Source organism: Manis pentadactyla, chromosome 1, assembly GCF_030020395.1.
Source record: "Manis pentadactyla isolate mManPen7 chromosome 1, mManPen7.hap1, whole genome shotgun sequence".
Classification (NCBI taxonomy): domain Eukaryota; kingdom Metazoa; phylum Chordata; class Mammalia; order Pholidota; family Manidae; genus Manis; species Manis pentadactyla.
In genome coordinates, this window is record NC_080019.1 from 235,874,102 (window position 1) to 235,888,627 (window position 14,526).

The 14,526-nt window shown below is 58.4% G+C and overlaps 2 protein-coding genes across 7 annotated transcripts in view; both read left to right on the forward strand.

Annotated features, from left to right (window-relative positions):
* The window catches only part of USP4 (ubiquitin specific peptidase 4), a 51,049-nt gene extending 44,651 nt beyond the window's left edge, over positions 1-6,398 (forward strand). For 2 of the 5 annotated variants that reach the window (XM_036878244.2, XM_036878245.2), the window contains exons 16-22: positions 326-550; positions 1,684-1,754; positions 2,004-2,122; positions 2,382-2,531; positions 3,470-3,573; positions 5,659-5,747; positions 6,104-6,398. In XM_036878244.2, coding sequence (XP_036734139.2) covers positions 326-550; positions 1,684-1,754; positions 2,004-2,122; positions 2,382-2,531; positions 3,470-3,573; positions 5,659-5,747; positions 6,104-6,244 — 899 coding nt within the window. In that variant the 3' untranslated portion in view covers positions 6,245-6,398. Of the gene's footprint in view, positions 1-325; positions 551-1,627; positions 1,756-2,003; positions 2,123-2,381; positions 2,532-2,876; positions 3,007-3,469; positions 3,574-3,787; positions 5,748-6,103 lie in introns of those variants that run through there. The other 3 variants (XR_005023243.2, XM_036878246.2, XM_036878249.2) reach the window with 3 other exon arrangements.
* Positions 6,399-7,152: 754 nt separating this feature from the next.
* C1H3orf62 (chromosome 1 C3orf62 homolog) lies at positions 7,153-9,668 on the forward strand. 2 transcript variants are annotated; one of them, XM_057487727.1, is made up of 4 exons: positions 7,153-7,494; positions 7,720-7,800; positions 8,155-8,246; positions 9,113-9,668. In XM_057487727.1, exons 1-4 carry the CDS (start codon positions 7,265-7,267, stop codon positions 9,394-9,396), a joined length of 687 nt encoding a protein of 228 aa, XP_057343710.1. In that variant the 5' UTR covers positions 7,153-7,264; the 3' UTR covers positions 9,397-9,668. The 2 variants fall into 2 exon arrangements, with proteins under 2 accessions (XP_057343710.1, XP_057343713.1); XM_057487730.1 differs by lacking the exon at positions 7,720-7,800.
* The last annotated feature ends 4,858 nt before the right edge of the window (positions 9,669-14,526 follow it).

Consider the following 14,526-nt stretch of genomic DNA (forward strand, 5'->3'; position numbering starts at 1 on the left):
CATTTCACCCCTTTTCTCTTTGTGGGCCTAGTGAGGAAGTTGAGAGTCAGACTGTGGGGTATGAAGCGCAGTGAGGGGCCAGGTGGAGAGGGCCTCTCGGGGCCTGTGCTTCCTCCTCACGGGGCTGCAGGGCCCGTCTGCCTGTCTCATCAGCTCGCGGGGGGCACGCGGCTGCCTCATAAGTGCAGAGGGGCAGATGGCATTTCGCCTCCACAGGACAAAGCCTCTTGGAAGGAAACACCACAGTTAGGTACGAAATAAAGTTTTTAGCATTGAAATATAATTCAGCAAGTTATATACCCATTGCTTTTCCTGTGTGTGCCAGGAGAGGAGGAAGAAGAGATGGAGCATCAGGAAGAAGGCAGAGAGCAGCTTGCAGGATCGGAAGGCAGTGGGGAGGGTGTGCTGAGGAGCAGCCGCTGTGAGGCCGCCCGCAAGAGCCAAGGCCCGCCCTGCCCAGAGAGGCTCTTCACCTTCAGCCTGGTGAACTCCTACGGGACGGCGGATGTGAACTCCCTTGTGACTGATGGGAAACTGCTTAAACTCGACTGTAAGCATCTTCTGTGACTCCTCAGCTGGGCTTTGGGGGACTTAGCGTCTGCTTGACAATTCTTGCACTTGGCACTCGTGGTGTTGGGCTCTTGCGGAGTCCATATGGCTCCAGGAACAGGTGCTTTGGTCCTTGGCCTGAGCCCCCGGACACTGTTTCAGAAACCCAGGCCTTCCGGTCAGCCCCCTGGTCCTCCCAAGTGCGAGGGAGGTACGGCTGCCTCCACCCCCACCCTTCAGGACTGTGGCTGCTGGTAGCACCTCTCTCTGACCTCCTAGGTGGCAGCGTTTGCCCAGACTTGGCTCTCGCAGGAGAATAAATGCTGTTCCTTTTGTTCCATAAGTGACTCGTGCAGTGTGACCCATCCGAGGGTGGTCGTGGATTCCGTAGGAGCTCGGGTCCTGGCCTCCCGTCACGGGAGCTGCCATGCGGACGGGCACCCACGTGCTCAGGGGCCACAGAGGCGCCGCCCGTTCAGCTTCCTTCAGTGGGGCAGTCAGCCGTGCGTCCCTCAGCTGCTTGCTTTCTCTCCTTCCTCACTCCCTCCCTTCCTGTTGTACCTCTTAAAAATGTTTCTAATAAAAACTTAAATTGAGATATTTTTGCACCTCGGTATCTGTCCATCTGTCTCTGCAGCTTCCCTCTCCTCCTATAATGCCTTGCAGATGCTATAGCCGCCGCCCCAGCTCCAGGCTGTGCCCCCCGGCTCAGTCCCTGCCCGGTGCGGCCCGCAGAGGCGCCTCCAGGCAGGGAGTGGGGGGAGGCGGCACCTCCTCTCGGGCCTCTTGCTCTGCCTAGTGTCCAGTCTTTGGAAACAGTCGTTGCCTCTGTGTGTCAAGGTCTCTTGTGGTGTAAGGTGGGATGGTGAGTCTGGGAGTTGTTACTCCGTCCTGACCTGCGTCTTCCCCAGATTCTGTATAGTCACTGCCTTCGGGGCTCCTCTGTAGGGCTGAGGAAGTCTCAGCCAGCGGATGTGGGGGCCCGGGGCTCAGGGCAGAGCTGGCTCTTTGGCAGCAGCTGCTGTCAGGTGGACAGGCATTGATGACACGGGCCGTGTGGCCCTTGTTCCTTCTGAAGAGCCTCTCCTGTTGCTGGGCATTCAGTAACAAGTGATGCTCTGGTCCCGTCCACAGCTCGATCCACACTGGCCATCGACTGGGACAGCGAGGCCCGGAGCCTTTATTACGATGAGCAGGAATCTGAGGTAGGCCACTCGGGGTTCTGGGCCCACGGTGGGCTGGGTTCTGTCTGGATGAGCAGTAGGGTCACTGTCACTAGTTTCATAGCCATTTAGCAAGTTAAATTCCAGCCTGGGAATGAAAGACATTTAGAGATTTCATTATAAGGTCAGAAGCTCCGGGAGTACATCATGTTCCAGGGGTGAGAGGTCATGGGGTTGTGGCCCAGCCACAAGGTCTGTGTGCCCAGCGGCCACGGCACATTGTCCCCCCAGGCCTATGAGAAGCACGTGAGCATGCTGCAGCCTCAGAAGAAGAAGAAGGCTGCGGTGGCTCTGAGGGACTGCATCGAGCTCTTCACCACCATGGAGACCCTCGGGGAGCACGACCCCTGGTAGGTGCTCCCCAGGCTGAGCAGGGCACCCGTGGCCCCGGGTCTCTCGGGTCTGCCAGCGCCATCTTTGAATTTGGCCATGGCACCTTTTACGTGGCCGGCCCCACGATACGGGTCTTCCTGTGTAAACCCTGTTCTCCATACCGAGGAAGCCATCCCCATTGTGGGTGGTGGTTGGCCCTCCTGCCCCGAGGCAGCGGTGCTGAGCCGGGAGACGGTGTGGGGCCGCCCATGAGCGGAGGCTTTCCTGTCTGCTCAGGCACTGTCCCCGTTGTCAGAAGCACCAACAGGCCACGAAGAAGTTTGACCTGTGGACCTTGCCGAAAGTCCTGGTCGTGCACCTCAAACGCTTCTCCTGCAGCAGGTACTGGAGGGATAAGCTCGACACAGTCGTGGAGTTCCCGGTCAGGTGGGTCCCCCGCTGCGGCGTTGTGAGGAAGATGGGAACACAGGCGGAGGGTCTGGGCACCGAGTGGCTGAGGCCTTGGCCACCAAAGAACCGGACATTAGGGCGTCTGTGCTGCTGGGCTCCCCTCCCACCCCACCTTCCCTGGGCGGAAGAGACCCCAGGCCCAGGGTAATGCCGGCCCCTGCTGCTTCCCCTCTCAGGCCCCTCACGCTGCCTGACCCAGCCGGTGTCCCCACCGTCGTCACCTGGGGGCTCGGCTGCCGCTCATCAGCGGTGGGGGGAGTCGGGGGGTAGGATCCTTGGGTCCTGTGGCTGGGGTGTGCTCCACCTCAGTCCTCTTCCCAGGGTGCAGACCAGGACCCGCTGCCCACATCCTCAGCCCCAGGGTCCTCAGCCGAACTGAAGCAGCAAAGTGAAGTCAGCAGGACAACAGTGCCTTCATGAAAGGCAGATTTAAAATGCTGCCTGGGCAGGGGTGGGTCAGTGGACACAAGAAGTACAGACACCTCAGTTGGAGAACCTGGGTGGTGGGCATAATCAGATATGTAGAATTCCTCTCTCTTTCACAATTAAAATAGTGGGGAAAAACTTTCTGGGGCCTGTTTTGATATTTAGCTTAAGCTTTTATGGCATCAGCTGTGGCTCTGACAGCCACAACCATCTCTGCTCTGCTGCTGCAGCCCTTAGGCTGTGCCTGGAGAGACCTTCCTCGCTACTGGCCCGGGGCTGGAGTTGCCCAGGAAGCCTCTGGTCTGAGTGCGGCAGGGATGGGACTGAGACCCAGGGGCCCTCCTGTCGCGTCCGTCCCTCCTCCTGCTGGTAGTTGCTGTGTGCTTCCCTCTGTTAACAGCCCGTGGCACGCAGAGGGGTGCTGGCTCACTCCTCCGTGTTCCTCTGACCACAGTGGACTTAAGGGCTGTTCGTTTATTTATACTCAGGGCCCTGAACATGTCCGAGTTTGTCTGTGACCAGTCAGCACGGCCCTACGTGTATGACCTCGTCGCTGTGTCCAACCACTATGGAGCCATGGGGGTCGGTCACTGTGAGTACTGCGTCTGCTTCCTGCCGAAGCGCTGGGTGCCCTCAGCCCGCCGTCTTGCCGGGCTCTGCCGTGCGCCGGGCTTCGCCCTGAGCCCTGTGTACACCGTGGCTCAGGCCCTTAGGCCTTGGCTCCTCCCGGCTGCTGCCCCTCCCCTCTCCCTGCCGCCACCCCAGCTTCCATATTTTTAATTGCACATTTGGGAATCTATCCTAAGGAAGTCACTTGAAACTGGGAAAAAGCTTCTTGCATAAAGATACTTACCTATTTAAAACCGTGGAAGTTATTACTGGCGTTGGTGCCCAGTGGCTGCCGCTGCCGCCCAGCTGCTTGATGGAGGGCACACAGCCCCTGCAGAGTGGAATTGCTCCTGACACAGGTGCCCTTGAAACGCCATCAAAAATAGCCACACAAAGTCACGCCGTCACAAGAGGTGGCGACACAGCTACATCACAAACAGGGAAGAGACACCAGAATCTTCCTTCTTCTCCTTGTTCTTTGTTTTCTAAAGTCTCTGTCATGTGTGGGTTTACTCTTCAGTGAAAAGACCTCGTACATCTTGTTACTTGCTTACGGGAAGGTGTGGGTAGTGGTGAAGCGAGCAGTGGGTGTCTGCCTGCTCCCCCTGCCGCACCTGCACTGTGCCCACCGCCACCCCTCCTGGGGTCAGGGCCCCAGGAGGTGACACACCACGGGAGGCACCAGTGGCCTTTACTTGCGCAGTGGGTGATGGAACTGCCCGCAGCCCTGATGTTCTCCCCTCCCGTGCTGACCTCTTTCTGTTGGCCTAACACTGCTCCTGCCCCTCCATTCTTACTGTGTCACCTCCTGTCTCCAGAAGGCTGCTCAGTCTCAGCTCTCATGTCTACATTCCAGGACATGAGAAGTAGGGGAGAAAGGACACCACCTTCTCTTTTAAGCCTACCTCCCAGAAGTCCCCCTCAGCTCTTCTCCACACACTTCATTGGCTGTAATGTCACAAGGCTGCCTCCAGCTGTACATGAGCTGGGAAATAAAAATTGGTCTTGTTTGAAAAACGGGGATCTGCTGGAGTGGCTGTTAGCAGTTCGACCACACCATGCCCTGAAGCACTTACTCTTCAGCTGTTTCCTCCCCAAATTCATTTTGATACCTGTTCATTCATGAATAAATACATTCCTTCTTGACTGCCATTGTAGCATATAGACTTACCAGTCAGGCAAGTTTCTTAGCCTCCGTGTGTGTCATTTTTCCCATTCATGAGGTCAGGCCCTTGTTTAAGGGCCCTCAGTGGGAACTCTAGGACAGACAGCCACCAGTGCACAGACTGGGGGCAGGCCCTCAGCACCTTCTGTGTCACCTTCTCCTGCCTTCTTTACCCACACGTTCTGCAGCAAGCACTGGCGTAACAGACAGCTCAACAGCTCGCCCAGAGTCACACGGCAGGTGGAGACTACAAACCTCTGCTAGCTCCTGTCGTGTTATTAGAGTATGGGCAGAGCAGGAATTGGACATCGCTGCTGGGACTGCTGTTGTAAATACATCCTGCTTGGAAATAGTGCAGAATCAAGATGGGAAATGTTGGCTGTGGGACATGAGGAATTGAGACTTCTGACACACAGTTTTAGAGAAGATAAAGTAAGCCTGCTTGTCCACGTCCCAGTCTACAAACCCAAGTGCCCGCTGTGTCCCCACCAGGATCACCCCTCTGCCTGGACAGGGCAGGTGCCTTTGACGTGGCCTGCTCTTTTGAGAGCTGTAGTTTAACTTGGGTCTGAACGTGTCAGTTCCCATATGTCCCCTGGTCAGGGTTACTGTTCACAGCCACCCTGAGGGCTGACACCAGCTTTCTCTGCTTTTTGAATTAGTTCCCCAAAATCACTGTGTAAGCCTGAGACCCCGCAGCTCCATTTTTACTTTTTTAGAAGGAAATGGTTTTTTTAGAAGGATGAGATATCTTTGGGTCGTTAGGACACAAGCTGTAAATAACGTTTGACCTCAGGGTCTTTGGTTTTTCCCTTTCGGGGGTTCTGTCGTCCATCGCAGGCCCACAGGCCAGCCAGGGCTCTCTGCTGGCCCCTGTGCTCACGTCCTCTGTTGGCCTGACAGATACCACACACGCGAAGAACAAGCTGAACGGGAAGTGGTATTACTTCGATGATAGCAACGTGTCCCTGGCCTCTGAGGATCAGATAGTGGTGAGCAGGCAGGCCCCTGAAGCCTGTCCTTCCTCTGCCTTTGTGGATTCCAGCCGGGGGAGTCTCCGGGCCGGTTGGTTGGGCATCATCCCGACGGGACAGCGGAAGCTGGGGATGGTGGAGAGCAGGCTGGCTGCCATTCCTCCGGGAGCCTTCCCCACGAGGAGCCAGCTCTCCCCAGGGCTCTGTCGCACGCCACCTGCCTTCCCCCACCGTGGGGCCCCCCTGGGCTCTGTGTGGCTGCACGGGCACGACGGCAGCTCCCCGAGAGCAGTGTGTCCAGAACAGTGGGTGGGGAGCTGGGAGAACGGGGGGTTTTCCAGCCCGTGGCTGAATCTTCCCTTCCTGTGTTGCAGACAAAAGCAGCCTACGTGCTGTTTTACCAGCGTCGGGATGAAGAGTTTCATACAACGCCTTCACTTGCCAGTGTTACCGGATCCTCTTGCAGGGGGATGAGACCAAGCAGCTCGCAGCTGGGCCTTATGGACACCAACTGATGCCGCCTTGGGGGCCCTGCCGCCCCGTAGCCCCCGCAGACGCCCCCAGGAGGGCACAGGGACTCTGAAGACTGCTGGTGCCTGTCTAAAAGCCAGATGAGGAAATCCCCTTCTGTATGAGCAGGAGGGAAAAAAAGACCTTGTGTGCTCAGGAGGGTTATGTCCAGAGGCTGAATTATTTTTATTTTTACACAGGTGGTGAGAAATTTCTGTAAAACCTGAGGGGCTGCAAAGGGTGGGTGGGGAGGGGGCACACGGGTGTCGACCTGCCAATCCCACAGTAGAGGGAGGCCCCGGGGCTCTCCTGGCAGGGTAAGCTGGCCCTCCGGTGGCGCTGTCTGCCTCGTGTGCTGTGCACTGAGGGACCTTTAAGTCCCTAAAAACTAGCCCTGAAGCCCATCTCTGTGTCCCTGAGTCATGGGATTCGCAGCTTTCTTGCCCCTAATGAAAGGATCTCTTGAGTGTTGGGGCATCTGCCCCCTGGCCCAGTGTGTCCCCCGGCCGTTCTGCCCCGCCCCCGCCTTGGTAGGGTCAGCCCTCGCTGTGGCCTAAGGAGGTGGGGGCTCACCTGCAAAGGGCCTGTTTTTGCCCCATTGGTAGGAAGTAGGACCCCTGCCTCCCACCAGCTACTCCGCTGCATGGGCCCCGCCTCCCCTGCGGGGTGTACAGAACACCTTGCCGGTTGGGCTGACCTTTAACCTGAGCCGCGGGATCAGGGGCCCGCGACCGTTGGGGGAGCGGTGGGGGCGATGAGGTATCTGTGTGGTTGCTGCTGGGTGAGGACTTACTCTGCGGTGGGAGTGGGGTCCGGGGATGCCCGGGCAGAGGAGGGGGTGCGTGCGAGCGGGGCCTGGAGAGGGGGGGCGGGGGGCAGTGGGGGTCAGCGGGGCCTGGGCAGTGCGGGGGGAGCGAGGGGCCAGGCCGCCCTGGCGTGGTGCGGACGAGGGCCGGGACGTCCGGGCGCCTTCGCTGCCCAGTAAGGCGGTGTTGCGGGCGCAGCAGGGCGCGCCGGCTCGGGGCATGTCGGAGAAGCTGCGCAGGTGCCGGAAGGAGCTGGCCGCGGCCATCGACCGGGCCTGGGGCGGGGCGCGGGGCCGGCGGGCGGCCCGGCTCCTGGGGGGTGCGCCCTGGAGCCCGGCCTCGGGGTCCCGTTGGCCGGCGGCCCGCAGGGAGAACGAGCGCGCGGCGGGCCCGGAGAGGCGGCGCTGGAGAGCGGCGGCCGCGGACGGGTGGCGCCCCGACGGGCTCAGGTGATCCGGCGACGGGCTCGCGGGGCTGGGGGTGGGCTGGGTGGCGGCGCAGCCCGGCCCTCGGGGCGCTAGGGCCGCCCGGCGGGGCCCGTGTGCCGGCAGGTGCGGCGTGCAGGCCACCCTGCGGGACCCACAGTGATGGCGAGTGAGACCTGATTGTCAAAGACACCTAGTGTTTTATGCCACAGAAATAAAAGCCTAAATTCCAGTGTCCTTTGCCCGCAGGGAAGAGGTGGAGGGCGGTGGCGGCTTCCTGGCTGCGCCCTGGCTTGTGCCCACCCCCAGCCGCAGACCCTCTTCTCCCAGGTAGCTTTACACCGCCTGGTGCTGGGCACCTGGTTTGGGTCCAGGAGGACCGGTGGGAGGAAACAAGGCCCTGCCAGCCTGGCTGCCCTGTAGGCACACAGTAAAGCCAGTTCGCTGGCTCCTTGTAGAAATAAGTACACGGGCGCTCCTGGCCGCCAGTGTGAGAAGCTCAGGAGCCACGGCGAGGCCTCAGGGGCTCCGCAGGTTTAGCCATTCCCTCTTGTCCTCCGATCACAGCGTGAATGACAGCACTGGGTTCTCGTCTTCAAGGTTATCTAAGCCTGACTTCCTCTTCAGTACTTTCTTTAAAAAGGATCTAATTCCTCACTTTTTTTTTTACCCCGGGGGTTGCAGGAAAGACACGGAGAAAGAGTTGAAGGTTGACTCAAATATACCACCCAGCAGTTTCAGCCAAGAGGTCGCAGAGGATCTGCTTGGTGTGATCGGTGAGCACCGAGGGCTGGCGACCTTTCCCTGGAGAACAGGTCCCTCACCCGGGCGCCTGCGTCAGCAGATTTCTTAGAAACAAGCCACCTGTCATCAGTTTTCTTGGAAGGCTGGAAGTGGCACGGAGCTGTAGCTGGTGGGCGTCAGCGCTCAGGCCATTTCATCACTGTCCACTCAGGGTGACTCCCTGCAGGGAGAGACAGCAGCCCCAGGGGTTGTCAGGACAGTGGCACCAGTGGGGGGCACTGTCCAGCCGGGGTGGGTGGTGCACGATTGGAGGAAATGGTTGACAGCGCTGCGCACCACCAGATGCTTCCTCTGTTTCTGCTCATAGTGTGGGGTGTGTGGCCTTGGGGCTTGTCGAGCTGTTGGCTCTGGAAGGGCATCAGGGTTACCGGTTAAGGGATGAAGAGGAGGCGCGGTGAGGGGAGGTGCTTGCCTGGGCCGCAGAGCCAGCCCCCTGCCAGCCCACCCCTTGCGTGGCTGAGCCTCCCGCCGCCCCAGGAAGTGACCTGAAGCTGTCACGTCCTCAGGCCCCTGGTGTCAGGCAGCTTTCCTTTTTCTCACATCATGTCTGGTCATTCCTGCAGGTCAGGGAGCTCCCTGAGATCAGAGCAACACGCACATCTCCGAGTCTCCCACTCTGGCCTTCTTACTGGAGATAGTCCAGGCTTGATAAATGCTGAGGCCAGAAAGGAGGGAGGGCACCAAACTTAGCCTAAAATTTGACCCTCCCTCTGGCAGCCCACCTGCCCGGGGTGGGAATATGCAGCTGTGCATAACCACTCATTTGTGGATTTTAACTTGTGTCTGAAATGTCTTCAGAAACTTCTCACTAGAATTGAATGCTGTCCTTATTTTTAAGACCATACGAGCATCCGAACTATTGAAGAATTGGCTGGGAAACTAGAATCTGAAAATGAGTTGCAGCATGTGCGTGGTCGCTGCGGAGACTCGCCCTTCAGGGAGGAAGCCTGGGCTCTGCTGGGGGACGAGAGCCCGCTGGAGGCCTTAGATGCTGACCCAGGTGGCCTCGGGCGGGCGTTCAGTGATCACAGTATCGTTGAGACTGTCCTGGACTTGGAAGAGGACTACAGTTTGATGACCTCTTTTAAATACCTGATTGAGTCAGGACAGCTGGCTATCTAGCTTTGGGCCCTTACAGCAGGAAGTCGGCACACAGCATCTGTGGGAGCAGCCAGGTGTCGGGAGCCTTGCTCAGAGGGTCGGCAGAACCTGAATCATCACACCCTTTTTGGCTCCCATTCAGATCCCTTTCTGAGACGAGAGCCCAACTTTTTTATTCTGTTGCTTTGAAATGTTTCTTACTGTTGATTTTTGTCACTTTGCTTGATATCTTGAATGTGTTTTTTGGTTGATGTTCAATATACCCAGTACCCAAAGCAGGTGCAGGTCATGGGGCTCTGCTGTGTCTCTTCGTGTTCTTTCCGTGGGGCCCTGACAGTACCAGGTCCACGACCAGTGAGGGACTCGCAGGCCAGCCGAACGTGCACGGAGGAACGGGGGTCGGATGGAGCTCAGCCCCGGCCCTCTACTGCCCTCGCACTTTGTACACAGGGCTGCCTGCCGCCTGTGTAGGCCCCAGGCTCTGTCACATCCAGGCAGATCCCGTCCACTCTCCATCCCTGCCCTGCCTGCCCAAAGGCCTCTGCAGGGCCTCCCATTGGGTCAGAGGGGCTGTTGGCATCCCTGGGCAGCACATTCCCACGTGGCCTCCTCCCACACTCCCTACAGGAGGCCTGGGCCCTTAGCAGAGGCAGGGAGTTAGCAAGGTCCTGCCCATCCACCTTCCCCAGGCAGGCCTGGAGACCCTGGGGCTCTAGGAGGTGATGGGGCAGGGACCTGACAGGTGCAGGATGCCCGGGGTGGGGGAGCCAGGCCAGTACAGCAGCTAAAGCTTAGCAGGGAAGAAAGGATGTCGTCATTTGGGTGAATCTCTAAACTTGTGATGCTTTTCTAGGGAGTCTAATAAGCCGGTGGGCGAGGTTTGATGCCTGCCAACTCCTGCTGAGTCTCAGGGAAGTACCTGCCTCCTGGGCTCATAGGGGAGGCTAGGGATGAGACCCAAAGCCAGGAGCTGGGAGGAAGGCCTGAGGGCCGAGGAACCCGTCAGGCCATCTTCTGGGCTGGTGGCCTCAGCACAGCGCTGGGGGTTGCTCTGGATTCCCTGGTGGAGTCCGTACCCCCATTCCTTGATGGGGTGAGATGGGCACCTGCCCCATACCCTGAGAACTGCCCATGGGCTGTGTCACAGGACAGGCCTCCCCGGGCTCAGCTATCACCACTGCCCTGCCTGGGGTGCCCAGCCAGACAGCACTGACTGGTGGCTCCACTTGGGCCACCTGTCGCCTGTCCCCACAGCGGGCATGCTGCACCTCTTTAAGGTCACAGCCTGTGGGGTTGGGGCCAGTCACTTCTCCCCGAGCAAGAAGGGCAGAAGCGAGTGATGGGTGCTCGGAGCACGTGGCTGCCCGACTCGGGGACGGGCTGCCTGGATGGACCGAAGCAGGCGACTGCTACTCAGACACCCGGGCTCAGGACAGCACATCCCAGCCAGATGCAGCCTGTGGACACCCTGGAGGTGAGGCAGATCGGGGCCCCCACCCCACCCCTTGCACCCCGTGAGGCTGAGCTACACTTGGTGGCCCGCAGGGCTGCCCAGCAGACTCCACGTAACTGAGCAGTGTGGTGGAAGCCAGCAGCGGTGTTCTGTGGGCACTGGTCCCCGCACCGTCCTTACGAGGCCCACATCCAGTCTGATTGTGAGACAGACCGTGGGGGCCAGACACTCGTAGCAGGAAGCCTGGCCAGTGCTCGGGGCTGCCAAGGTCATGGACAAGGGCAGGCTCCGACACAGAGCAGACCAGGCGCCACGGGGACTAAAGGCAGTGTGTTGTTCTGGATCCAGTCATGGAACAGACGGGGTCAGTGGAAAACTGGTGAGATCTAAATAAAGGCTGGAGCTCGGTTAGGATTAACAAATTTACAGTAGTTGCTTAGTTATGGAAAGTATACCACAGTTATGTACGGTGTTCACATTAGCAAAACTGGGTGAAGGGCCAAAACGGAAAAGCATCTCCGTTTTAAGAAACCAGTTGCCCCCATGTTTGTGACAATGCGTACTTACAGTGGGGCGTGGAGGGGACTGGGACAAGGGCAGTCCTGAGTGTCCCCCACCTTACCTCAGTGGGCATGCATCACTTCTGTGGAGGGGGGAAATGAAGTTGTTTTTTCAAGCCCTCACCTCCACCGCCCAGCTGTGGGCGCCCCCATTCACAGACCCAGAAATGGCAAAGGCCAGGCCCACGCTGGAGAGCTCGGCGGGACCCACAACGCCTCCCGAGGGGGCCGGGCCCTGGGGACCATGGGCTGTTTTCAGAGCTCAGTCCTTGCCCCACAAGGGCCTTGCAGGGACATGGCTCCTGGGAGCAGGGGTCCAGCCCTGGCCCTCGAAGGCTGAGGCAGGAGGACTTGCTCTGCCCGTGGTGAAGACTGTGGCCCTTGGGAACAAGGGCCAAGTGTTGGGTAGAGGTGGCATGGGAGGAGGCTCAGGCTCTCCCTGCGGGACAGACAGGTGTACCAACGGTTTAGCAAAGACTTTATATGAAAATTTAGATTTACCAAATGGGTAATTCATCCTGGAAGCCTTGAATGAGGAGCATTTCTTTGCTGTAGAAACACAACTGTTGAGTGAACCAGTGCTGCTGGTCCCAGGTTAGCAGGGGTGGCCATACAGACGCTCACCCAGTGCCATCTGTCGCTCCCCCGGCTCCCTGAGTGCCCAAGGGACCCCAGAGCCTCTGCTTCAGTGCAGTGGGCAGATGTGGGGCAGCTACACAGGGCGAGGGGTTTGCAGAGTGGGTCTCCAGGGATTTAGCTGGAGGGGGAACAGAGCCTAGAACATTTATTTTAATAAATTGTCCTCAGGTTTGCAGGGAGCTCGGACCAAAGACTTCTTGGGGAGACATCAGTCATATTCAAGAAACTAAAAATGTTTTGCATCATTCGATTTTCTCCCCCGCAGTTCGTCTTGGCAAGTCAGACAATTGCTGAACTGTTTCCGTGGAGACACCAAACTAATTCAGATTTGCAGAATCAAAATGGAAACAAGACAGCTTCGAGAATAAATAGGAGCTGTGGAACCTGGTCACAAAAGGCAAACTGAAGCCACAGCACAAGCCATGTGAGTAGCTGGGCCCATCCAGCCTATGAGAGGTTTCCAGAGCCGCTGGCCGTGCCCACTGGTGTCGAAGCTCCTAGAAGCCACTCTGTGCAGCCTGGTGCACTTTGCGACAGTGGTAAGGCAGGAGCTGGAAGCTGCCAGGAGAAGCTGGGACCCGAGGGGAGGCCAGGGAACGGGACGGGGAGGGGTGAGTGCGTGGCTGAGCGGAGGAAGGTCCGGCGAGGACCAGAGGCGCAGGTCTTTCAAAAGGACACTTCAAGGACGTCTGTGGGCTGGAAAGAGTGGCCCTGCCCTTGGCCCTGTCTAGACTGCCGTGTGCTCCACACCCGAGGAACGGCCGTCCAGCCACACGGGTCTAACCCAGAACCTTCAACATTGCCCTTCCGAATAGCCAGCTCCTGCCTCTCTGTGGCTCCTGCCAGGGCAGTGAGGCCCCTTCTCACCTTTGGGTCCAGGGCTCCCCTCTGCCTGCCTCCTGCTCCCCTCACTAGGGGAACTGGGGAGCCACGTCCTGGCCCACCTGCCCTGGCTCCTTGGCATTCTCCTGGGCCCTCCACTCCCAAGCCCAGGGAAGACTCTGAGGGGGAGGGAGGGAGGGAGGGAGGCAGGCAGACAGACACCCCGGGCCTGCACCCCTCACCTGGGCCCCCAGAAAGGTGCCGACAGGGCTGCAGTGCCGTCCTGCCGCCGGAGGAGCTGTGAGCCGCCGTGATCACACTGCTGAGCAGGCCGCACAGGCCGATCCCCCTCCTCCCGACTGGCCGGGCCGGGGTCTCCGCTGGTGCCAGGGTGGTGCGTCCTCCCACTGAAGCACGTGCAGCAACGAGGACCAGCAGACGGGGTGTGCGGGCAGGAGGCCGCTGATGTAGCCGCCGCCCCAGATGTCTGAGGTGCTGGAATCTGCGTTCTTCCTGGGGTGTGTGTGGGAAGAGCATTAATATTTCAGGCTCCACGTAAATATTTATACCATGAACAGAGTTTCGCCCAGGAAATACACTTGACCACGTATCCTAGCCCTAGTGAGGAGGGACTCTGCTAGGCAGCTGAAAAGTGCCTGATTTGATAGAAGAGTTTTGGCCTAGGACCTGGCATAGAAACATTTTCTGAACTGCTCAGCCCTTGTAGGAAGCAGCTCTCTTTTTTGAGGGCAGAAAAGTGTTGTTTTCTGGGCATGTTGGATGGAGAGGGGTGCTGGGAGCTGGCCTGGGAGAGCGGAGAGGGCGTCTTGCAGGAGACCCTCCTTAGGAGACCGTGTCGTCGGGAGCTGACTTGCAGGACGGGCCTGCTCGAGCGTATCAGCCGTGTGCCCATGTCAGACCCCCTTGGAGGCGAGGGCACAGCCACGCGCACCCACACGAGGACACCACTGGAGATGGAAATCAAAGCAGGGTGAGGGACGGCCGGTGAGTGGGGCTAGCTCCTGTGGGAGAGGAGAGGTCAGGAAAGTCCTTTCTGCGCTGACATCGAATACGCAGGTGCCCACGTAGCTTCCTGTGCTTCCTCAGACGGTAGCAGGTCTGGGGAAAAGGAGGGGCCCTGCCGAGGCTGCCGAGGCCCTCGATCCCGGCCTCCCGCACCTCAGCTCTCAGCAGGCAGACATCCAGAGACGTTTCCTGCTCTGGGGAGGTGCCTGGGGCTATGTCAAGCACCCAATCTCGCAGGGACACAGAAAAACAAAAAGCCTTAGGAATAAGATAAGAATCAGAATAGCCTTCCTGATGACTGCCGGAGATAGGCAGTGTAATTTCAATGAACCCAGCCTTATTAGGAGGTGAGTTATTGTTCATTCTGCAGAAACACCCAGTTTGTGGAACATGGGGTCACTCTGACTTTGGGCTTCATTACACAAAATGAAAGACTTCTGAAGAAACAAATACTTCATAACTCACCACAGAATCAAAGAAGAGAGGGTCCTGCTTTGGCATTTCGAAGTTGGACAGAGACTTCAGTGCGAAGGTTAGTCATAAATACTGACGGAGTTCTCTCAACAGGGTCTCAACTTGGAATTAAAATGATAAAACTTTCAACCTAGAGTCATGAAAGATTTCCAGATACAGACCCCTCTGGTCTGCGTG

Excerpts from the sequence above, each read along its gene's own strand:
- C1H3orf62 (XM_057487727.1), top strand. The coding sequence starts at position 7,265 with ATGTCGGAGAAGCTGCGCAGGTGCCGGAAGGAGCTGGCCGCGGCCATC. Across the intron at positions 7,495-7,719 it reads TGGCGCCCCGACGGGCTCAG|GGAAGAGGTGGAGGGCGGTG; the intron begins GTGATCCGGCGA and ends CTTTGCCCGCAG. Across the intron at positions 8,247-9,112 it reads GGATCTGCTTGGTGTGATCG|ACCATACGAGCATCCGAACT; the intron begins GTGAGCACCGAG and ends CTTATTTTTAAG.